This window comes from Halichoerus grypus, chromosome 3 (assembly GCF_964656455.1).
Source record: "Halichoerus grypus chromosome 3, mHalGry1.hap1.1, whole genome shotgun sequence".
In the NCBI taxonomy this organism is placed as follows: Eukaryota; Metazoa; Chordata; class Mammalia; order Carnivora; family Phocidae; genus Halichoerus; species Halichoerus grypus.
The window spans coordinates 4957321-4981952 of NC_135714.1; the positions used below are offsets into that span (position 1 = coordinate 4957321).

At 52.0% G+C, this 24632-nt stretch overlaps 1 protein-coding gene across 3 annotated transcripts in view; it reads left to right on the forward strand.

The window, feature by feature from the left end:
* JAKMIP1 (janus kinase and microtubule interacting protein 1) overlaps positions 1 to 24632 on the forward strand; it is a 126981-nt gene that overhangs the window by 57733 nt on the left and 44616 nt on the right. For 2 of the 3 annotated variants that reach the window (XM_036104667.2, XM_078068376.1), the window contains exons 2-6: positions 3414 to 3676; positions 8643 to 9137; positions 20190 to 20399; positions 21272 to 21391; positions 24162 to 24308. In XM_036104667.2, coding sequence (XP_035960560.1) covers positions 3548 to 3676; positions 8643 to 9137; positions 20190 to 20399; positions 21272 to 21391; positions 24162 to 24308 — 1101 coding nt within the window. In that variant the 5' untranslated portion in view covers positions 3414 to 3547. The remainder of the gene's footprint in view (positions 1 to 3413; positions 3677 to 8642; positions 9138 to 20189; positions 20400 to 21271; positions 21392 to 24161; positions 24309 to 24632) is intronic. The other variant, XM_036104666.2, reaches the window with a different exon arrangement.

Here is a 24632-nt window from a genome sequence, read left to right on the forward strand (position 1 = left end):
GCCTGCATCCCACTGCTGTGCCGCCTCGGGCAGGCGCTTGACCTCCCTGAGGCCCAGATGCCTCATCTGCTGCCCCTTCCTCCCTGGCATCTTCAGTGTCCCTGGGAGGGGCTGCTGGGGAAGGAAATGGGCCCTCAGGTTGTACTAGGGCCACTGAGAAGCTGGGACAGCATGACACCAGATGGGCCACACCTTGACGTGGCCCCTTCCAATGGTGCCTAGTCTTAGCACCTGTTATCCTAACCTTCATGGAGGTTACTGGGAGGCTGGCCTTGCTCCTCCTAATAAATTCGGCTTCGTTTTGTTTGGTGAGTATCTTCACTGGGCTGAGCATAGATATGGATGCCAGCAATCCCCACACATCCCTGTGAGGTCAGTGCCATGGATCCCATTAAACAGATGGGAATACCAAGGTGGAGAGAAGTTCCGTGACTCTTCGAGAACCATCCAGTCAGCAAAGCATGAGCTGAGAGGACACACTTAACTGTGAAGGAGAGCCCTTTGCTGGGGGACAGCACTTTTCTGGCCCTACAGAACGGCCAGCTCTGTCCCAGGGGGTGTGGCCCGTGTCCTCTCTTCTCGGGTGACCTTTCCCTTGCAGGCAGCCCTTAGAGACTCAGACGGAGCTGCAGCTGCGTCCGGCTGTGGCTGGAGAGTCGGTCAGCCTCCAGACCAGGTTGTCGAGGCCCTGGGGACAGGGCCCACGTGCTTTTCCTTCAGCTTCTTTCTTGTCTCTTTCCCAGCTAGACCCAGATGGTTTTCTGAAACTTGCTTGCGTTCCTTTGGAAAAATGGCATCATTTTTTTTTTTTTTTCTGTAAAGCAAGAATAGAAATAGAAAATCTGATTTATCAGGAAGAGTGTAAAGAAGAAGATAAACATCACCTGTCACTCGGGCCGTCACGGCTAACATTTGGGAGGCCTGGCTGTCTGGTCCTCACTGCTGCGTCCCCAGGGCCTGGCGCCCAACAGATACTCAAAAAATATTTGTGACCAAATGGAAACAGTGAATGAGTATTTCTGAAAACTGAGATCAGAAATTGTATTTGTTCTTTGGCTCTGTGACATTCACCTTCCTCCTTTGGTGTCATTTACTTAACCGTCCCTTTGGCTGAGCATCGGGTTGCTGGGAAGAACACCTGTGTGTATAGAGAGGCTGTATCCCTGGTGAGTCCTTACAGTGCGTTCCTAGAGGTGGTGTCGCTGGGCCATGGGATGGAATCAAGGGGAGAGAAGCCTCCCCTGTTCTGGGGGCTGGATCTGAAGAGTGCTTCCTGCTCTCTCTTTGGGGCGGGGTGCCTTCTGCGTGCTGCCATGCTGGTTAAGGGCAGGCAGGTCAGAGCAGCGAGGAATGAATTATGGATTATGCTCTCATAAGTCACATCAGAGCAAATGGAGTTCATACTTACCTGCAGACACAATGTACCTTTCTGGAATCAGTCAGTGGGGATGCTGATCTCCCCTGAATAATCCTGCGTGGCATGTTGAGAAACACCGCTCCCTCCTGTTTGAGAGGGGTATCACTGGCTTCCACCTCTGCCTTCCCAATCAGCTGGTTTGCACAAACATCCCAGTGCCCCCGGGCACGCTGGACCTCAGCTCACAGACATCGAGGGTCTGCCGCTTGCCGAAAGTGCCAGCGTCCGTGAGACCCCACCCAGCTCCTGTCCGCCTGCCTGTCTCCCGACTCCCACCCCACAAAGCAGCTCCTGCTGAGGCCACTGACCCCCTATTCCTGAATCTGGTGGCCAGTTTCCCATCCTCATCCTCATCTTGACCACTTCCTAAAACCCCTTCTTCCCTGAGCCTCCCTGCTCCTCCTATCTCCAGGCTGCTCATGTCCGATCTTCCTTGCTGATTGCATGTCTTCTGTTCCACTCTAAAGCCTGGCATTCACCCATGCTGGAATGTTCTTCTTACTGTGCATTCTCTCCCAAGGCGATCTAATCTCATGGCCACCACTGAATCACTCTGTGGTCTTAGGTAGCTTACTAAACCTCTCTGTGCCTGGGTTTTTTTCTCATCTCCAAGATGGGCCTAATATCTGGACCTATCTCTCCAGGTGCTGTGAGGACTATATGCTCCCCAGCTCCTAACACAGGGCTTGACACATAATAAGTGCTTCATTCATTCATTCATTCATTCATTCAACAAATGCTTCTGGCGGGCCTCCTGCATGCTGAGCTCTGAGTCCAGGCACAGAGGATGCAGCAAGAATAAAACCGACCCGGCCCTGCTTGCTTGGAGCTCGCTTCGTGGTGTAGCGTGGTTTGTCATGTGGAAAGAGCAAGAAGGCAGAGCAAGGGGCCTGGGCGATCAGAGATGTGCTGTCAGGGGCGGGGCAGCATGGCGTCCGGCTGGCCCAGGGCTCGGGGTTTGGAGTCTGGGTTTGGACTCACCACGTCCGGTCCGGCTGTGGAGCTTGACTGGGTTAACGCTGTTGCCCCGTCTTGGCTGTGTGACTCTTGCCTGCACTCAGCGTCTCTGTGCCTCAGTCCCTCATCTGCGACACTAGGCGCCATCACCTACCTCACAGGGCAGTTGTGCAGATTAACAAAAGGTGGTCTAGGTGTCGCACCCAGGATGCCGCGGTACTAGCCGTCACTCCAGGCCTTGTTTTAAGGGCTTGGGCTTTGCCACCCTGTGGGCTGTGAGGGCAGCCCTACCAAATTGAGGGCCTAGGCCTCCCCAGGAGGAATGTGAGTGCTGGTGGGGCTGTTGGCTCATCACGACGCCCCTGTCAACTGGGCAGCAGCTCGGGCCTGGCCGGGCAGGCACAGAGGCCTGGAGGGACTGCAGGTGCTTCCGCTGGGTGCAGAGCTAGCGGCTCAGGGTGACCAGTGCTGTGCTAGTCTGGGGGTCGGGAACAGGGAGCCATTTTTCAGCGTGCAATCCTCAGATCCTACTCCAGAGTCACCTGGGAGTGTGGATGGAGCATCCAGATTCCTCGGTCCCACCATGCACCTCGTGCTCTGAGCTCAGGGCTCCGCAGGGACCCACGTTTTGAAACAAGCACCCTTGGTAACTGGGGCTCACTGATGGCTGCAGCTGGTGGTTTACAGGTTGCTTGGGGGGGGTGGTGTGATCCCCTCTCGAGAAGGACAGAGGTGCACCAGAACTGCTCAAGGTGTGGTCGCCCAGGAGCATCACCTGGGTGCTCGTGAGAAATGCAAATCAGATTCTCTGGGGTGGGCGCAGGGCTCTCCACCTCAACAGGCTTCCGAGAGATTGTGTGGCATCCAGTGTGAGAAGCGCTAGGTCAGTGTTGTGAATGGCGGGGCCTCCGTGGGATGAGCAGGTGCGTGGCCCAGGCAGGGAGGCCTCAGCCAGCGCTGGCTGCCGTTGTGTTTGAGTGCTCAGGCCAGGACGCCAGGCTCTCTGTCTCTCTGCTAACCCGGCCTCCCTCCTCCCCAGCGTCCCACGTGATGGTTTACGCGGAGGACGAGCAGGGCCCTGCACACCTGGATAGCACGGCGGAGCCCGTAGCGGCACCTGCTGGCCGGTGGGTGTGAACCGAGGGATCTCAGTGTCTCAAGCCAAGAGGAAGCATGTCTAAGAAGAGCCGGAACAAGGGCGAGAGGCCCGAGATGGAGGCTGACGCCGTGCAAACGGCTAACGAGGAGCTGCGGGCCAAGCTGACGAGCATTCAGATCGAGTTCCAGCAGGAAAAGAGCAAGGTGGGAGGGGTGCGGGCCCCCTCGCTCCACGGAGGAGGGGGCGCTGCGAGTTCCCTGGTGGGGGTCTTCCCAGGCTGGGGTCGGGGGTGGGCACTCAACCTCTGAGCTTCAGCTTGCCCCTTGGTGAAATGGGTATACCATCAGTGGTGGTACCACGTGGGTTCCAATCTTGGCCCCCCCTTGGACCAGCTCCATCACTGTCCATGCCATAACCCCCTCACCTGCAAGATGGGGTCATAACCGCCCCCCCACCCCCGATGGACCTGTGGGTAGGAGTTAGGAGGCGAGGGTACTAAAGAGCTTCCAGCAGAGTCTGGGTCTGGGATGGGGCCGTTGAGCTCTCGTGGGGCGAGAACGAGCTTTGGGGCTGGTCAGTACGGTACCAGGTTGGGTGCCAGGCAGACGGTAGGCATCCAGGTCGAGTGCAGCCGTGATGGGCAGCCTGGCACCGTGGAGGAATAATAACCAGTCAGTTCGAAGTCCTAAAGATCCGGTGTCATGGATTCCAAACACAGCCCATCGGTGTTGTCACTCGGGTGGTTTGAAGGCCAAGCAGGATGGGGCTCTGTGGTGTCTATGGGCGAAGAGAGGGGAAGGGAGCTTGCTCCCGGGCAGCCTGATGGCTGAGGGTCTGGCCTGTTCTGGGCAGGGTGGGGGAGGTTATACCCAGGCCCTGAGGTGGTGTGCCTTCCAGCCCTGCCCGCAGCACCGGGAGCCCTGGGAGGGACTGCTGGGGATTTGTCATAGGTGTCCCATCTTGTTGAGCACACTGGGACTGGGCAGCAGCAGGGGGCCAGATGGGGTCCAGCTCCCAGGTGGGGAGGGGCTGGGGCCTGGGCCCTGACTCAGTCCCCTGCTCAGGACAGCGCCATGGAGAGCAGAGGTAGAGGCCAGGACCTGGAGGGGAGGAAGGCTGGGCTCCTGGAGCTTAGGGACAGATGTGCCCCCTCCCATCCCCAGACACTCAGGGCCCCACGCCTGGGGCGGTCACCCTCTGCCAACCTGTCCATGCTTTGTGCAGCCCAGGAGGGATTCACCTGCTGGGATCCCTTGGAGCTGGCAAGTCCCACCCCGAAGGAGCAACAGCAGCTGTGGCCACCGGGAAGCAAAGGTCGTTCCGCCAGGGCTCCATCCCACCCCCGCCACCTAACTCACCTTGAGGTCTCGGGGCAAGCCATGTGACCACCCATGCCTCAATTTTCCCCTTTGTTACATGGGGTCCTCTGATGTGCCTGCCTCCCTGAGTCGTTTGAAGAATGGGACAGTCACACACGTGTGTTGCCTGTCACACACAGTCACCCGGCACTTGGCTGTGACATTTATTACATGTCTACTATGCAGGTCACACCAGGTGCCTTCGACGGCGTCCTGACCCTGGCAGTGACCTGTGAGGTCGGGGGGGCTTTCTCCAGTTGATAGGTGAGCAAACTGAGGGTCAGAGAGGAGAGGTGACTTGCCCAGGTCAACTAGCTCGCTGGGGCCACCATCACAAAGCACCACAGACTTGGCTTAAACAACAAGAAATTTATTCTGGAGGTTGGAAGTGGTAGATGAAGGTGTGGGCAGGTTGGTTTCCCCTGGGGTACCTCCCTCCTGGGCATGGAGATGGTCATCTTCTCCCCCGTGTCCTCACATGGCTGTCCCCATGTGTCTGTGTCCTGATCTCTTCTTTTAAGGACACCAGTAATAATGGACCAGGGCCCACGCAGATGACCTTATTTGACTTAATTACATCTTTTCAGATTTTATCTCCAAATACAGTCACATTCTGTGGTCGCGCGGGTTGGGACCTCCATTGGGAATTTGGGGGACACACCTCCACCCATAACAGCAGGTCTCAGCACAGGTGTAGGTGGTGGCACTGGGTTGGGATGCGGGCCTGCGGGGACGATGTCCCCGGGTCACCAGGCCGCCTCCCTGCGGGGCACGCCTTGGCTGCCTGATTTCTCAGCCCAGCCACACGGCCCCTCGGGAGGGCTTTCCCCGTGTTGCTGCTCAGGGAACTTCTGTTCTCAGAGCAGTCGGCAATGTGCTTAAGGGCTGGTAGGAAAAACAGAAATAGAAAATTTACAGTTGCATTTAAATGATATTTTTATATGATCTTATAAAATTATTATTGATGCTGCAGTTAAAGTGTTGTCGTTTTCCCAGAGGATCCTGTTGAACACCGTAGGACGAGGGGAAGTGCTAACTGTGTCTGTTGAGTCATTCATTCAGCAAACCCCTGTGCCATCGCTCCGTGCTGCACGGGAAATATTAGGACACGGCGTAGGGGCAAGAGAGCCCAGGAGGGCTTCACAGAGGCCGTTTGGAGCCGGCTCCTAAGGCTTTTGCTGGCTAGTGAGCCAGGGAACGGTGCTTACACGGTCCCAAGTGTCCAGCAACACCCATGAGTCCCTGACTTGCCGAGGCCCGGGTCTGGGGTGGGCAGGGGCAGAGCTGGGGCGTTATTGGCTGGGAGGTGGCTGCCACAATCAGGGTGGTGGCAGGGAGTGGGAGAAGTGGCCAGGCCTGGAAATGGGGAGCCAGCCCTGACAGATCGGACGAGGAGTGGGGTGGCCCGGGGGAGGGGAGGCTGACTTCCCTGCTCCAGCCAGAGCGGCAGGTGTCGCTGGCCCAGAGGCTTCCCCGTGCCAGCCACCCTCCCCACCTCCCCCAGGGTGCGGTCCCTCCCAGTCAGTTTGCTCTTGCCTCATCTGGAGCCAAGGGCTGAGGAGCAGCGGGTATGGGCCCCTCCCTCCTGCTGTGCCTCTGGACTTGGGGAATAGCTTGGAGGCGTCTGGCAGGTGAAGTGCTGGCTGCTTTTTAGACTTGCTTAGCTTGATGGATTAAGGAGCAGGTGCTCTGTACACAGCGGGCCAACCCAGCCTTGCTCTGCTGGACTTGGGTCGTGGCCCCTGGGCTCGGCCCTCGGCTCCTCAGGGCAGAGCCGGTGGGACCCAGCGGGGCTTTTTCCCTTGACCCCGTCTTCTGTCGGCATCCCTGCCTTACACACTGGTGTGGCCTGGCCCGTCTCAGCAGGCCCGCCCTGCTCCCCTCCACATTCTTTCCTCCTTGTCCACCTGTGAGCAAACTTCCCTTTATCCACTCATCTGCCTTTGGCTTTCCTCTGCCCGAGTCCTCATGGGCAGCTGCTGATGTCCTGTTTCAGAGAATATAGTCAGGGTTCTTCAGAGATGCATGGAACCACACCAACCAGTGTGTGTGTGTGTGTGTGTGTGTGTGTGTGTGTGTGTGTGTGTATGGATGGGGAGGGAGAGGGAGACAGATATTTTTTTAAGAAGTTGGCTCACATGATTATGGAGGCTGACAAGTCTGAACTTTGCAGAGCAGGCAGCTGGAGCTTTCAGCAAGAGTTGATGTAGTCATGAGTCTGAAGCAGTCTGGAGGCTGAATTCCTTTCTCATCTGGGAGCTCAGCCTTTTCTCTTGAGGCCATCAACAGATTGGATGAGGTCCAGCCTCGTTATGAAGGGTCAGCTCCTTTACTCAAGGTCTGCTGACTTAAATGGGAATCACATCTTAAAAGAAATACCTTCACGGCAACATCTACATTGGTGTTTGGCCAAATGACCTGATCCCGTGGCCCTGCCAAGTTGACCTATGACACTAACCGTCTTGAGGCTCAGTATCCCACATCAGTGCAGGCTGGGGATGCGACCAGTCCCCTCCTTCTGACTCAGGTCCTTGTCAGCAGTAACCAGGGAAATCAGAAGAGGGTGGCCTACCAGAAAGGACAATGCCAGAAGCATTTAGTCCCTTGCCGGGGCAATCATGTTCAGTATTTAAATTTCTGGTTCCTTGGCATTCAATCCATTAGGAAAAGACTCCTGCTTCCAGCCCTGGGAGAGGTAGACCCAGGACTGACGGGGTCCCCCATTTTATTTCTGTGGTTGAGAGTATTCGACACAAGGAGATGCTGATCTTGTGTCTTTGCCTGTGCTGGTTTTGCTTCTTTCTCTGCTGTTGGAAGTGAGGGTTGATCAATACCCAGGCACATTGTAAAACTCCTCACCCGAAATTAACTTCAACATGTCTGGGGAAACTTGCTGCCTCCCACGGAAGCAGCTTGTCCTCCGTGCGATATAGTTGGTTTCTGTTCTTTGGAGACTGGTGTGACTTAGAAAGCGAATGGATTGGCAAGGGTTCCTGCCGAGTGTGTGTTTTGTGTGATCCTTGAAAAGGTTGAATAAAGCATTTTGAGTGTTTTAAGAAAATACTCCCTTGGCACATTTTACAAGCAATGTTTTAAGTTTTGCTGATTCGATAAATACACTCAGGCGGGGTTGGCAGCCTGGTATCTGCGGAGCCAGGCTCTGGGGCCAGGTGCCTGAGGGTGAGCCTGGCTTTGTCCCCTGCTGGCTCCTCCCTGCGGGCAGGTCACTACTGCTATTTTCCAGCAAAACAGGTACCTCCCTCCCGAGGCTCCTAGGAGTTAAAGTGGGGGAACTGTGGGAGCCCCCAGCCTATGGAGGGGGCAGCTCAGTAAGGGTGGTTGCTCCCTGCCTGCCCCTCTCTGCCTCCATCTTCTCATCCTCCCTAAGTCCCCAGTCCGGTGCATAGGCCCTGGAAAGGTATTTCTGGAGTAAAATATGTTCCTCTTTGGTGAGAGATGATCTCTGCCTGTGTGTCTTGTGTTTTGTGACGGATAAATTGTGCTCTCCTGTGAATCTCCAAATTGGAAGAGATGTCAAAGGCTTGACTGTCCTCTCCAGCATCTTCAGATGTTTTTTCACCTCTAGAGAAATTCTCAAGAAAATAGTAGGAAATATATAGTAGGAAGGAAAAGAGGTGGGGTTGTTGAGGGTCAGGACTGTGGGGGTGGCACGAGGGGGAATTGGGGTGCAGGGACCTGGGAGGGTCCCAGGGGCCCTTGTGCACAGAGCGGCATGGGGAGGTGGCGGCTGGCTCTGGCTGGCTCCCCGCAGCTCTGACCCTGACCCCCTGTCCCGGGGCTCCGGCCGCAGGTGGGCAAACTGCGCGAGCGGCTGCAGGAGGCCAAGCTGGAGCGGGAGCAGGAGCAGCGGCGGCACACGGCCTACATCTCGGAGCTCAGGGCCAAGCTGCACGAGGACAAGACCAAGGAGCTGCAGGCGCTGCGCGAGCTGCTCATCCGGCAGCACGAGCAGGAGGCGGCGCGCACGGCCAAGATCAAGGAGGGCGAGCTGCAGCGGCTGCAGGCCACGCTGAATGTGCTGCGCGACGGCGCGGCCGACAAGGTCAAGACGGCGCTGCTGGCCGAGGCGCGAGAGGAGGCGCGCAGGACCTTTGATGGCGAGCGCCTGCGGCTGCAGCAGGAAATCCTGGAGCTCAAGGCTGCACGCAAGCAGGCCGAGGAGGCGCTCAGCAACTGCATGCAGGCCGACAAGACCAAGGCGGCGGACCTGCGCGCTGCCTACCAGGCACACCAGGACGAGGTGCACCGCATCAAGCGCGAATGCGAGCGTGACATCCGCAGGCTGGTACGTGCTGCCTGCACCCCTGCCCAGCTGGCATGCATGCACCCTTTTCTTCCCGCCCACGGGCATCCCTTCCTTCATGCATTCTTTCCTCTCCTCTTGCATGCATCCTTTCCTTCCCATAGGTGTGCAGTAAACGCAAGAGTTTTGAGGACCCACGGTGCAACAGACATGATTCTAGGCACGGGGCTTCTAGCAAAGCCCCTGCCTGTCCTAGTGATGGTAAAGAGGCTTTGGGCAGTTAGAACTCTTCTTGCTAGGTGTGGGATCCTTGGTATTTCATGGAACAGCTCAGAAGCACAAGTTTCTCACCTGTAAAATGAGGTTAATAGAAGAAAGGACTGTGGAAGCTTATTGAAGTGCTGGGCATTTATTTATTCATTTCATTAATAAACCGGAGCACATTTATACCTCCAGGTAAGATGAATACATAGGAATAGGCCAGCCATTCTGTTGCAACAACTGGGGAAAACCATAAATTGTAAATAATCGTGTTTTCAAAGACTGGAGGACTGTGGAATTTCTGAGATCTAGAAGAGCTACAATTTCAAAGGGAGGAGAGAGAGCCTGCCCAAGTGAGCTGACAGTTACCAGCCACTTTCTTCCCTGGGGGGCATTTGCTCATCCTGGGTGTGGGCTGGGGATTGGGCTTCCCCCAGCAAAGAAACTCCACCAGGGTTGAGAGAGGTGAGCAGGGCTTTTTGCCATCTCTCAGGGTCAACATGAAAGATAGGAAACTAGAGGATCCCACACATGGGGCCGGTTTGCATCCTAAAATATTCACTGAGTTCTGGGGTGATGTGGGAGGCCAGTGAGGCTGGGCAGAAAGGCAGAGTGAAATCTCCCAGAGCCATACCATACTTAGGAAACAAAGCTGGCCAGATGGAGGGGCTGCGACAGGCACCCCACAAGTCTGCCCTTCAGGACGACTGTCGGACTTGGAACCTGTGCGCTGCAGAAGGTTGAAAAGGCAAGTAAGCTAAGCTTCTCAGACTAGAGTCAACGACAGCAACAATAGTGATATTTATAAGAGGTGCATCTTGACTATGAGGACACGGTTAGACTGAAAGCTGTAAGGATGAAAATAGGTACAATATCCAAACACTAAGCAAAAGAAAGCTGGTCTGACTTTATTCATGTCAAAGATCTTAAGGCAAGGAGTAAAACTAAAGAAAAGTAGGGACAATTCTTAATAATAAAGGGGTCAATTCTTAATAGCACTTAATAACAAAACTTCAAAACGTGCAAAAGAGAAACATCAAAATTAAAGGAGAAACAAATCCACAGTTATAGTTGGAGAATAGCACTCTGTCTCAGCAAGTGATAGAACACATAGGTAATAGATGAACAAAGATATGTAAGATTTAAACAGTACAGTGAACTGACCGGAGCTACAATGACAGAATACAGTATTTTAGCAGCTGCAGATACGATTCTTTTCAAGGGGACATACACACTTTCTTGCAAAAATTGTGTTCTTTAGAATAAAACAGATTTTAGACAAAAAGGAAAAACAGTGAAAATCAAACTTCCAAGCTTCCATCTCGAGAAGAAAGAAAAAGAACAGCAAATTAATCTCTGAGAAAGCAGAATGAAGGACCTTAAAGAGCAGGAATCACTGAAGTAAATCAGTAAAGAAAATCAACACATCAAAAGTTAATTAGAATAGGTCAACTGATAAGCTCTGAGGAACACAGATGAAGGGACAAAGAGACAAATCCCCAGTATACAGACCGTAAAAGGGGCACTACCACAGCCCCTACAGAAATTAAAGAGACAGTACGTGTACTTTGTGAACAGCGTATCTAATTGGAAACTTGGACGAAGTGGGCAGATCCCTTGAACAAGTACAACTTAACCAAACCAAATTTCTATAAGAAATAGAAAATGTGAGTAGTCCTGTGGCTGTTCAAATTAAATCTGTAATTAATAGTTTTCCCACAATGAAAAGCCCAATCCCCGAGGCTTCACAAGTAAATTCTTCTAAGTATTTAAGGAAGAAATAAAACTAATTACACACAGACTCTTCCAGAAAAGAGAAATTGGGAACATATTCTAATTCATTTTATGAAGCCAGCATAACTCTGATCCCAAAACCAATGATACAAAGAAAAGAAAAAATGTAAATTGTCCTTTATAAACATAGACATAAGAGTACTAAATAAAATATTAACAAATAAAATCCAGCAATATGTAGATTAGGGAGGACGTGGAGCAGTGGGAACGCTCAGACGCTGCTGTTGGGGATGTGGCTGTGGGGGTGGGGAGGACGGACGGCTGAGCAGCAGATGATGTTGCTGGGGCACAGGGACTTTGCCCGTTCTCCCTGTCGGGTTTCTGTACATAGACTTGTTTGCAGAAAGTAGTTCTTTACCCGCTGTCTCATTTTGTGGACTAGGAAGTCAGTCCAGGGAAAGTGACTTCACAAGCAGAGAGTCTCTGTGCCCTGGCCTGGTCACTCACTCATTGACAGTACCAAGCTCCTCTGTGTGCCCGGTCCTGGCCTGACCTGGATCCCACCATGTCTGTGACAAGCTCTAGCAGTGCAGGTGGCCAGGAAGGCAAGGGGCAGGACACTTCAGTGACAGGCCCTTAGAATGTTTTCTGGGGGCAGGAACCTCTTTTTTTTTTTTCTTTAAAAAGCTTTGGTCATTGGAGGACATGGTCATTCATTCCCCACCCTCAATACCTGAAAGATTTTGGATTCCAAAGGCTCCAAAGAGTAGAACTGTCACCTTCCTGGGGAGATAGTGAGTATCTCAGCATGGGGAATGTGTAAGTAGAGGCTGCGGGAGGGACCCTCTGTGGGAGACCCTGTAAGAGACTTAGGAACTAGAGGCAAAATGACCAGATGTCCTTTTGGAGTTCCTGTCCAGCTGTCCAACTCGAGATCAGTCACCCGATTTGTGGCAGAGCGTCAGTATGCATCTAACCAATCCGGCACTGAGAGCCGCAAGAGGAGATGCACTGATTTTAAATTTCTAGTTTATAGAAAACCTAAGCACATACTGATGCTGAGTTCTCAGAAGTAATCTCCAGTTCCTTTTCTCTTCGTGTGTGTGTGTTGGGGGGGGGGGGGCATTATCACATCAGGGGAAGGCGAGCAGTTGGAGAAGGTCTGCTCTGGGTGTGAATCCAGTCTTGTTCACTGGGTGAGCCCAATCAAGTCTCTTGCCATCTCTGAACCTGTGGCGCCTCATCTACAGAATGGGAGTAATCACATACCTGCCCCAGGGTGATGAGAATAAAGTGAACTCCAGCTTATCATTTCTGTAACAGGAGACCCGTAAACTATGTTCCTCTCTTGCAGGAGAAATTCATATTTAAAGTAAATAAAATGGGGGAAGGAACAAATATTTGCCTAAGGCACTGCTTGAGCTTAATTTAAAATGCACCCAAGGATTTGGTGTCTGTTTCCGTTTCAGCACTAAACAGGAATATCCTCAATTCAGGTGTTCTCGGCGTGTGTGTGGTTTTCCCTTAAAATGGACACTTGAAGAATCGAGGGACAAGAACAAGTGTCCATTTCTCTGTTATCCTGCAGTTTGGAAAATGTCACTCCTCAGGCAGGCCTGTTGCTCATGGCAATGTGTTCGGAAGGTGGCCTGCACTTCATTTCTTCATCAGCTGGATTGGATTAGAAATGCAGGAAGGCCTTTGGACCCCTGCTTGTACATTTAACATACCTCATAAGAGAAGCAAATAAGAAAAGGCAGTTATGGTCCACATGGAGCAGTGACACCAGTTTCTGGATTCATTTCCTAGACCAGTTAGGCTTTGGCCTGGTTGCACATAACGGACGACCCCCCCACCCCCGCCCCCCAGTCCACTGGGGCTTAACAGTTGGAAGTTTATTTCTCTCTCATGTACAAAGTCTGGAAAGTGTCGCCACAGGACTCATGAGGGACTCGGGTACCTCCCAGCTTTGGCCTCAGAATGGGCTTTGGGATGTGGCTCTGGTCCTCATGGCCCCTCACCCCTGCTGAGTGCCAGCCCTCACATTGTCATCCCAGGTTGGCAGTAGGAGGGCAGATGAAGAAGGGCGTGGTCTTCCCTGAAGTTCCATACACTTCCCCTTCCAGCACTTTGGCCAGCACTTACTCACTCAGCCTCACCTAGTTGCAATGGGGACCAGGAAATGTCCTTCTGCTGAGTGCACAGTAGCCCCTAACAAACCCCAGTCTGGCCCTCTGTTAGTCTTCCAGGGCTGCCGTAACAAATTACTGCAAGCTCAGTGGCTTAAAACCAGAATGTATTCTCTCATGGTCGTGGAGGCTGGAAGTCTGAAATCAAGGGGTCAGCAGGACTGTGCTCCCCTCCAGCTTCTGGGGAAGAGTCCTTTCTTGCCCCTTCTGGCTTCCGGTGGTGGCTGGGAATCCTTGGTGTTCCTTGGCTTGTGGCCCCGCCATTCCCGGCTCTGCTGCCATGTGGCCTTCTCCTCCCCTGTGTGTCTGTGTCTGGCCCCCTTCTTGCAGGGACACCAGGAGTAGATCCAGGGCTCACCCTAATCTGGAGTGACCTCATCTTCACTTACATCATCATCACATCTGCAGAGACCCCTTTTCCAAATAAGATCACATTCTGACTTTTAGGGTGGATGTGAAATTTGGGTGAACACTAGTCACTGACGACAGGGACCAAGGAGGAGAGTGAGAACGGGTGTTGGGGTGGCAGCCTTGGCTTCATTTTTTGTTCCTCGAACTTTGGGGCAAAGTGGGGCTAACAAAGTTACTCTCACACTGGTGGGCATGTTGGGAGCTGGCCAAATAAAGGTTTTCACCGGGACAAATGTCCTGGCGGATGTGGGACTGATGGGACAGCGCGGGCTCTGCAGAGGGGGCCCTCCATTGGCATCACGGCTCTGCTGCTCACGAGAGCCTGGGCACATGCATCGCTCTGGGCCTCAGCTGGCTGTAAGAGGGGGTGAATGCCATCTACTGTGAGGGTCTTCCGAAGACCCGGAGAGAGCGTGTCTCGTCAGTACACACGTAGTACTGAGCTCACACTGGCGTATGAGAAGGAAGGAACAGCCATCTCCCAGTTGGTGTGCTTTCCCAAACTCTGTGTCAGGCTCTTTTGATTGCAAGTGACAGAAATTCCACCTGGAACCAGCCTGAACCGTCATCTGTCAGCCTCTGTAACTGAAGGAATGGGATGAGCTCCGGAGGCGCTCACGCCCTCCAGGATCCAGGTCTGGCAGGCTCTGCTCGGCCTCCTGCTGCGTCATTCTCAGCCTCTGGGCTCTCACATCGCGCTGTGCTGGACCCCCGTCCTCACACACAAAGTCCAGAGAAAGTCTCCTTTTTGGCTCAATAAGGAGGAACAAAAGGGTCCTAGCTATGTTGTCTCCAGGTTGTTGGCTCTGATTGCATCACGAATCCGACCCCAACCAATTACTGTCAGGGGGCGGGGCATGTGGGTGGTGTGAGCCAATCAGGACCTGCCCTGGAAACTGGAATGGCTTCGGTCCCACCCCTCTCCTAAGGCCTATACTGAGACCAGGAGCTAGGAGAAGGAACGGCTTCACACTTGGGTGTTGCAGGTCGGGGAATCTCAACAGCAGAGATTCATGGCCTCGTCAGGGTCCTAGGGGCAGGGGGTAGGGTGGCTAAGAACTCAGCCTGGGAGTCGACACAGAGTCGACAAATGAAGAGCCTGCCATTGGCTGTGTGAGCTTGGCAAGTCTCCTACCCTTGGGGACCTCCAGACTCTGGCTGGGGAAATAGAACAGCCTAGCAGATGTTGACTCCAGAAACCATTCTGCATTGTCCATTTGTTCCTGGAAGTCATCTCTGCTGGTGGCGACTGTTTTCTAGGAACCTCTCCCGTGGTGATGGGTGTCAGCCCTCTGCTCATTACCTGGGGTAAGTGGGGAATTGGCACTTTTCTAGGTGCAGAATTTGGGATTCCAGAATTGTCTTGCTTGCCATGCTGTTGCTTTGTGTGGGATGAGCTAGTGTAATGCATGGTGGGGGCTCCGTTTCTGGGCTCCAGTGCAAAGCAAGAAGTGTGTGGCCTGGATGCTGCGGGGGATCCTACATATTAACTTGCACCTCCCCCCCCCCACACTGATTCCTGCACTTTATTTTTTTCTGCCGGCAGTAATCACTCTCCAATCTACTGTAGTGTTGACTTATTTATTATGTTTATTGGCTACCTCCCCCTCTAGAATGGAAGCTCTGAGGGCAGGGACTATGGCCTGTTTTGCTCACAGAGGTTTCCCAGTACCCATTGATGGCACCTGGCTCAGTATTTGTTGCATTAATGAAAGCAGGTGAGTGGTTTACATTAATGAACTACTTTCACATACTTCTTACTGCTTCTGGACTGGCTTCAGTGGTGGGGACAATGTCTTCTGCATCCTTAAGGATTCTTCCCTATAGCCCGGCGGTGCTTCTCCCCATTCAGAGGGGATTTGGTCCAGACGGGGAGCTCCTGATGGGTCGCCACCAGGGGGAGCCATGGGCACGTTCTGCAGCTGCTTCAGGAACACACCTGGCAGGCCCTGGGCTGGATCCAGGAGATGGTCACCAGGGGCTGGGAAGTGGGGGAAGGGGAGCACACTTTTTACTCTCCAAGAAAGGTGACTCAGAGAGTTTTCCAGAACTGAAGGACTTTGCTTGAAAATCTCCCAGTATTTTGAGGGTACCAATTACCCCTTCTATTATATTTGATTAGCGTTTAATGGTCTGCTGTTTAAATAAGATAGCCTTATGTTCACCGGGAGCTAACATAGATTAGTGGTGGCAGCCAACATTGATCGCAGCTTATAATATGCCAGGATCTGCACTAAAATCTAAATCTCCACAACTGGACAGGATAGGTTCTAGAACGGTCTCCCGTGTCCCCACTTTACAGAGGCGGAGGCTGGGTCCGACAGGTGGCCCCGCCTGTGTGTCAGAAGGTCACACAGTGTGTGTCGGGGGGGGGGCGTTTGAGCCTGCTTTCGTCTGCTCCCCGGGCTGTTAACCAGTATTGTCCGCCGTGGCGGTCTGTGTCTGGATTCGAGGTGCATGATTCACAAGGATGAGAGTGCAGATCACAATCCGTTTTAATTCATCACCCCGAGTGTGATGAGTGGGAAGGGCATTTGTATTCTCCTGTGACTTTCTTTTTTTTTTTTCCCCTAATTTGGTCTTTTTTTTTATTATTATTATGTTATGTTAGTCACCATACAATACATCATTAGTTTTTGATGTGGTGATCCATGATCCATTGTTTTCTTTTCTTTTTTTTTTTTTTTTTTTAAAGATTTTATTTATTTATTTGACAGAGAGAGACACAGCGAGAGGGAGAACACAAGCAGGGGGAGTGGGAGAGGGAGAAGCAGGCTTCCTGCAGAGCAGGGAGCCCGATGTGGGGCTCGATCCCAGGACCTGGAATCATGACCTGAGCCGAAGGCAGACGCTTAATGACTGAGCCACCCAGGCGCCCCCGATCCATTGTTTTCATATAACACCCAGGGCTCCATGCAGTATTGCCCTCCTTAATACCCATTACTGGGCTAACCCATCCCCCCACCCCCCTCCCCTCTAAAACCCTGTTTGTTTCTCAGAGTCCATAGTCTCTCATGGTTCATCTCTCCCTCCGATTTCTCCCCCCCTTCATTTTTCCCTTTCTTCTCCTAATATCCTCCATGCTATTCCTTCTGTTCCACAAATAAGTGAAACCATATGATAATTGACTTTCTCTGCTTGACTTATCTCACTTAGCATAATCTCCTCCAGTTCCATCCATGTTGATGTAAAAGTTGGGTATTCCTCCTTTCTGATGGCTGAGTAATATTCTGTTGTATATATGGACCACATCTTCTTTGCAAATGACACTACAGATAAAGGGCTGGTATCCAAGATCTATAAAGAACTTCTCAAACTCAACACCCAAAAAGCAAATAATCAAGTCAAAAAATGGGCAGAAGACATGAAAAGACACTTCTCTGAAGAAGACATACAAATGGCTAATAGACACATGAAAAAATGTTCATCATCATTAGCCATTAGGGAAATTCAAATCAAAACCACATTGAGATACCACCTTACACCAGTTAGAATGGCAAAAATGGACAGGAGAAACAATAAATGTTGGAGAGGTTGTGGAGAAAGGGGAACCCTCTTACACTGTTGGTGGGAATGCAAGTTGGTACAGCCACTTTGGAAAACAGTGTGGAGGTGCCTCAAAAAATTAAAAATAGAGCTACCCTATAACCCAGCAATTGCACTCCTGGGTGTTTACCCTAAAGACACAGATGTAGTGAAAAGAAGGGCCATATGCACCCCAATGTTCATAACAGCAATGTCCACAATAGCCAAACTGTGGAAAGAGCCGAGATGCCCTTCAACAGATGAATGGATAAAGAAGATGTGGTCCTGTGACTTTCTTAACACATGGCCACAAACTTCGTGGCTTAAAACTACAGAAGTGGATTCTTGCACAGTCCAGAGGCCAGAAGTCAGAAATCAAGGTGTGGGTAGGGTTGTGCCCCTCTGGAGGCTCCAGGGGAGGCTCCTTCCCTCCTCTCCCAGCTCCTGGGGCTCCTGGTGCTACGTTCCCCTCTCCTCCCTCTTCACCTGACCTCCTCCCTGTGGCTTCTCTTCTCTGTCCCTGGCCTCTCTTCTTCTTACAACGGCACTCATCAGTGGATTTAGGACCTACCCAGTTAATCCAGGACGATCTCCTCATTTTACTATCTTTAACTTAATGACGTCTGCAAAGACCCTTTTCCCAAATGAGGTCACATTCACAGGAGTCTGAAGTGAGGATGTGGGCATGTCTTTTTAGGGACCACAATTCAAACATCTACAGTATTCATTCATTTCCTCAATATCTAAGTACGTAAAGGAGACGAAGTCTAGGAAGAACAGGTGCTACTGTTTGTGGAGACCTACTATGTGCCATTGGACAAGTCTCATCAGAGCTAGCATCTATGGAATGCCTGTTCCACGCCGGCCGCTTTCCATGTGTTAACACATTTAATTCTCAAAACATCCCTAGTAGTTATGTGCTGTTCTTATCCCCATTTCACAGATGAGAACACTGAGGCACAGGAGGAAATCAGGGAACATGACCCAGGCGATGGGGCCGGGAAGTGGTGGGGTCAAGGCCCAGTGGCCCAGTTCCCCACCAGCCTGCTTGTCTCTGCTCCCCTTTTGAGTGGATATTCCTATGACCCCTTTTCTATGTGCAGGAGCTGAGGTGTAGGGAGGTTATGTGGCTTGGCTGAGGTCACACAGCTTGCCAATGGGAGCTTAGTGCCCGGTCCCTAACTTCTTGCCCTGGACACTGTGCTTGCTTTTTCCACTATGCCAAGTTGTCGATCTCATCTGGCTGTAACTTGTAGGCTGGGTGATCAAAGCACTAGAGTATTGCATTGCTTCCATCCTTCCATGCATGGGGGGACCCCCAGATACGCATTAAATAGCACCACAGATAGCATATCCTGCAGACTTTATCCAGAGGGGATTCCGTCGAAATCGGCCTTACTAAAGCATTGGTGTTCTTCTCAGAACTTTTTGTGTGCCTTAGGTCAAGTAGCATTTATTCCTAAATCCCACGATGATAGGGTCATCCCTGTAGCCGAAACTCTTGTGGCTTTTGTCAATGAATGAAACCCCAGTTCTTGGGAACCTCTCCCTGTTAAAGCCTGCCTCAGTTTCCCGGGGCTGCTGTAATGAAGGGGCCACAGACTGGGTGGCTGAGGCAACAGGAATGTATTGGCTTGCAGTTTTGGAGGCGGGAGGTCTGAGATCCCGGTGGCACGGGGCTGTGCTCTCTGAAGGCTCGGGGAGGAGCCGGGCTTGCTGCTTCTGGTTACTGGGGTTGCAGATAGTCCATGACGGTCCCGGGCTCCTGCGTCCATCCCTGCGGCCTCTGCCCTCCGTCTCCACCCAGCCTTCTCCCTGTGTATCTGTGTGTCTCTTCCTCTCTTCTAAGGACACAGTCATTAGGGCCCACCTGCTCCAGGGTGACCTTCTCCTAACTGATTATATCTGCAATTGTCCTTTCCCAAATGGCATCATGTTCTCAGGTTCTAGGAAGGACATGGATTTGGGGGGTGTGAACCCCAGTACAGCACCCTTACTGGGGCAGTTTCCCAGCTGTTGGCTTTGTGTCTGGAATCAGTGCAAGTCTATGGCCCGGGGCCAAAGCTTTCTCTTCTGTAAGCTTCTTTCTGCTTGGTGTCCTCTGGAGAATGCGGGACAAGAGCAGGCTGGGCGAACTGGGGCTTACATGAAGGTTCGCACGTGGAGAGGCTGAGGTCCTTTAGAGACCCCAGCATAGATGTCAAGTAACCAGTTGGTTCTATGAATCTGGTGCTCCGCGAGAAGTCAGGGCCTGGGGAATACGTTGGGGTGTCAGCAGCAGATGGGGGGAGTTAATATTGTGAGTGAGGATGTGGCTGCCTGGGGAAAGGGTACAGACTGGGGAGAGGGCCAGGCCTTGGAAACTGCAGACTCTGATGGCAGCCAGAGCAAGGTGAGTCTGTAAAGATAGAAACCAAGCTCTCATGGCAGAGGGCTGGAGTGGGGGGAGAGGTTCATGGGCCAGATGCTGGTGAGAAGGATGGAGGACAGAAAGTTGTCCTGTGGGTTTGGGGGGCCAGAGGAGCATTGAAGACCTTAGCAGGAGCTATTTTGGTGGGGGGGTGGGGGCTGTGACCAGACAGGAGAGGCTTGGGGAGTGAGTGGGAGACGAGACCCACCAACTCTGTGAAGAAGCTGAGCTACGGGGGGTGAGGTGGCTGGAGGGGGCTGGGGGGGGGTCAGGATTTTATTTTCTTTCATTAAGATGAGAGAGACATGATCATAGATATCTTTCACCGGTAAGTGTCTAGTTGGCCATATAGATCACTGAACCCATAACTTCTCTGCTCCTCTGTGCTCAGGGGAGCAGGGCCTGGGCCATGGGCTGTGGTCTCTCTATGTCCTGAGTTTTCTGAGTTCGGCCGACCCAGGTCCATGGTCCTGCTTAACGGTTTCCTGGGCCTCAGGCCAAAGAGGGAGAGATTTCCCTGGTTGCGAGCCCCTAGATTGATGGCTTATTCTTTCTCTTTTGCAGATGGATGAGATCAGAGGGAAGGACCGTGTGATTCTGGCCTTGGAGAAGGAACTTGGGGTTCAGACGGGTCAGACCCAGAAGCTGCTTCTTCAGAAGGAGGCTTTGGATGAGCAGTTGGTTCAGGTCAAAGAGGCAGAACGGTACCACAGTAGCCCAAAGAGAGAGCTGCCGCCTGGGATAGGGGACATGGCAGAGCTCATGGGCATCCAGGTGAGGGGCACGGTGGCAGGTGCAAGCACCGGGTCCTGTCCTTCTTTCTATGGGTCATGCTTCTGGTTACCTTGCCTGCCTGCCTCCTCACGCCCTTCCTCCCTTCCATCCGTCCATCTGTCCTGCCCTCCCTCCCTCCCTAAACGAGCTGACATTCATGATGTGCCAGGCCCAGGCCTGGGGATATAGAGGTGAGCATCCAGCTGCTTGTGCCTCCAGCCGTCATGAGCTCAGTGGACAAGAAGGAAATGAAGACATCTGTGCGCATGTGCGATAGGAGCATAGGAAGGGGGCCCAGTCTTGAAGTCGGAGTCCTGCAAGATGGGTAGGGGCTTAGCCAGCAGGAAAGGGCTTTGGGGGCAACAGCTTGGTGCTTAATGTGCACAGAGGAGGCTGAAGCAGCATGCACTCACTCATTCACTCATTCATTCATTCACTCACTCATTCAATCACCACATGTTTGAATGTCTGTCATGCATGCTCTGTGCAGATCCCATATGAGGTGCTGGCATTTCAGTGGTCAGCAAGATTGGCCCCGTGGGTCTTGAGGAATGTCCTAGCATGGCCATGATGGGCCTTTGTAAGAGAGGCACAGTGGATGGGGGCTCAGACGTGAAGGTCCCCAGAGACCACATTTGGCTGTTCGGGAGCCATTGGAGGTCTTCGTGGTCTTGTCACTTGGAGATGAAGTCTTCCCGTGAGTCCCTGTTGGGACGTGGGGTGCCGGTCTGTGTGGCTCAACTTCAGGGAGCCCCACCTGGCTTTGGGCCTCCCAACGAGGAGGTCTCGGTCACATCCCATGGGTTTTCTGAGAGTGCTTGGAGTCCTGTAAGCTTCTTCAAAGTACATTTGTATCTTGACGTTTTTCTTAGGATCAACATATGGACGAGCGAGACGTGCGGCGATTCCAGCTAAAAATTGCCGAGCTGAACTCGGTGATACGGAAGCTGGAGGACAGAAATACCCTACTGGCAGACGAGAGGAACGAACTGGTAATCAGGCCCCTGAGACACAGATGGTGCTCTTGTACTGCATGAGGAAGCTGCCCTGGGGCCCCGGAGCCTGCCTCGAACACATAGTGTGGAGGCCTTCTGGTTTTCTTTACTTTCTTTCTCATTAATCTCTGATTAAAAATCTAGCGTGTGCTCAGTGAAGAAAGCTGTGACTGCCCTTTGTTTCTACAGGGATTTATCCTGAGCAAACAGTCGGAGGGAGATGTGAGGGGTGTGGACAGGATGTTCACTACAGTGTTGTTTATGCTAGCGACCAAAACCGACCCGAAACGAAACAAAAGCCCAATTGTTCAATACTCAAGTACTGGGAAACATAATTACGGACCATTTATGCAGTGCATTGTGTGCCATCATTAAGAATGGTGATACAGATCCTATTTATTTGCCATGGAAATGGGCTCGCGGTACATTAAATGATAAGCAGTTTACAGAACAAAAACCCATTGTCATCGTGCTGGATATTGGATGTTGTTTTAGGTGGTGTGATTATGGATCACGTTTATTTTTTGCATCTCTGTTTACTCTTTTTTGCATAAAAGTTCACGGATTTCTAATTTTAAAATAATGAACAGGGACTTTGGGTTAAAAATATAAATCTGTAGTAAAAAGAGCGGTTTATTGAATACATGTAAATTTGCTGGATAAACAGCCAAATGAATTTTTATGAAGTGGGAGTTGGTACATAAACTTCTTGACAAACGCCTCATCATATTCCTGTTGATTCTAAATTTTATTATGAAAATAAGTCCATCTATATCATATCTGAAAAACACGGGAGATGAACAGTGTTAATGAATGTTAGCTTTTCACAATTTTTAAAAAATTAAAAAAAATTTTTTTTGAAGATTTCATTTATTTATTTGTCAGAGAGAGAGAGAGAGAGTGCGCGCAAGCAGGGGGAACAGAGGGAGAGGGAGAAGCAGACTCCCAACTGAGCAGGGAGCCTAATGTGGGGCTCGATCCCAGTACCCTGAGATCATGACCTGAGCCAAAGGCAGACAGACACTTAACCAACTGAGCCACCCAGGCACCCCAACCTTTTCACAATTGTAACAGGATCAAGATTAATTCATTTCCTTCAAGTATTTTTAAAGGCATATTTTTAAATGGCTTTAATCAGACCGTATGTCTAATATTAGATGTACGCTTTCCACTTAAATATCCATGAACTAAAAAAAAAAGTCCCTCGTGGGCTACAGAATAGTTTACTAAGAAGATTAGAAACAAATGTAGCTTGTTTGAAACAATTGGGAGCACCCTGAAGTGTTTAAAGCAGAAATCGACCAGCTAGCCAGCACTTTGATCTTAAAAATCATGAAATAACTACCCTTAGCTCTTTGAGGTGGTTCTTACATGGTTTTAATGCTAGTGTAAACATATCGACACCCTAAGGGACTTTCTGTTGCTGTTTTACAGTTATGAATGGGCTATTTCCCCTCTGTATTATTGTTCTGCAGCTTGCTGTGTGGGTTACAGCCCTGTCCAGCAGGACATGCTGACTGATGCTGTCTGCTCAGCAGCCCACACTCCACTCTACCGTGGGTCATTCACTGGTTCCTTTACTGGCGGATCTCTAGGCTGATCAGGTTCCTTTGCATGGAGTACATTTCCAGAAGAAGAACCCATGGATCAAAGGTCCATTTTATATATGAATGGATGCTTCTCCGACTTTTTTATCTTCCTTGACAGCCTGGTCCCCCAAATCAGGGATCTGCGGTCAGTCCATGAGCTTGATTCTCGGTTCCAGGACTTTCTGTGTGGCTAGGAGCACAGCGCCCCGGCTCTTTGCAGTCAGGTTCTCTGTCTGGGAGATGGGGATGGGACCCCGTCCTCGGGTTGTGGGGAGGGTTGAATAAGCCCGGCGAGGCTTACCACAGTTTGTTCTAGAAGGCAGACCTGACCACAGAGGGCTCGTTCTTCGAAGCCCTCAAGGTCCAGGGGTAGAAACTAAGTGACAGAGCTCTCCAGATCCCTCAACCAGGCCTCGCTGTGCCCACGCTTCCTCTGAGCATCACCCCACATCCTGTGTTTCCTCTGCACTGAGCGAGCTGTGTTCTTGTCTCACCATGTTCATTCCTCCTTTACTGACTTTGCCCTCCTCTTCCATCCGCTGGAAGGATACCCTGTTGTGCCATCCTTTGACCCAGTCCCAGCCCCAAGAGGGGCTCCCCCAATGCTGATCAGACAAGAGAGACTGGAAGGATACCCCGCCAGTTGTCAAGACTCAGGGGGCGCCTCCAGGCCTAATGCCCACCCTACTTATCTTTGTATCCCCAGCATGGAGTCTGGCAATGAGTGGCGCCCAAGCCTTCCCTGTTGCCCGAAGAAGGCAGAGCTTTCTGCTAGGTCTGTACTTTGGGGGAGAATGGTGGCCAGGAGCGGCTAGGTCACTGGATTGACTTTTATGCCTGTGACTCCTGACCCTGGGGGTTATGCCCAGAGGTGGAGGAAGTGCAGACTAGTGGACAGGGGGCCCTGAGGCAGATCTGTGAGCCTCCCTGTTGGGCTACAGCCTCCTTCTCTTGCCCTAACCAGGGCCCTCTGAGCCTCACATAGGACATTGTGTTTGGAAGCCAGGTGTCTGTGGGATCTTTTTGGAGGTTTGTGCCATTCAGGAAATGTGGTCCTAACAGTGGCAGCTCCGGTCCTAAGGAAGGCCCAGGCTGGATCTCTGCCGGCCTCCATGGTGTGACGTCAGCAGTTCACTGGGTGTTAAAGCCACCGGCCTTCTGTGTCTTTCTGATCGTAGCTGAAACGCTCCCGGGAGACCGAGGTCCAGCTGAAGCCCCTTGTGGAGAAGAACAAGCGAATGAACAAGAAGAATGAGGATTTGCTGCAGAGCATCCAGAGGATGGAGGAGAAAATCAAGAACCTCACGAGGGAAAATGTGGAGATGGTGAGTCATTGGCTACCTGGGACCACCAGCCCCGAGTTGTGGTCTCCGTCTGGGATTCTCCAGCCCTGACCCTCACAGTCCATGTTCTCCCCGCGGCCCCTGCCTCCCCCAGGAAGCTCGTGAGGGTCTCAGTCCGCGCCCATCCCCCCTGCTCCCACTTCTCTGGGCCCCTCAGTGCCCCGCAGCTGGGCCGTGCTTGTGTTCTGTTGCCTGCCACCCCCGTGGCCTTAGATGCACCCCTCATTCCCTCTGCCCCTCAGTGCCTTCATCCAGAAAGTGGGGATGGCAATACCAGCATCGAGGGTTGTCTGGAGGATGGAGTGG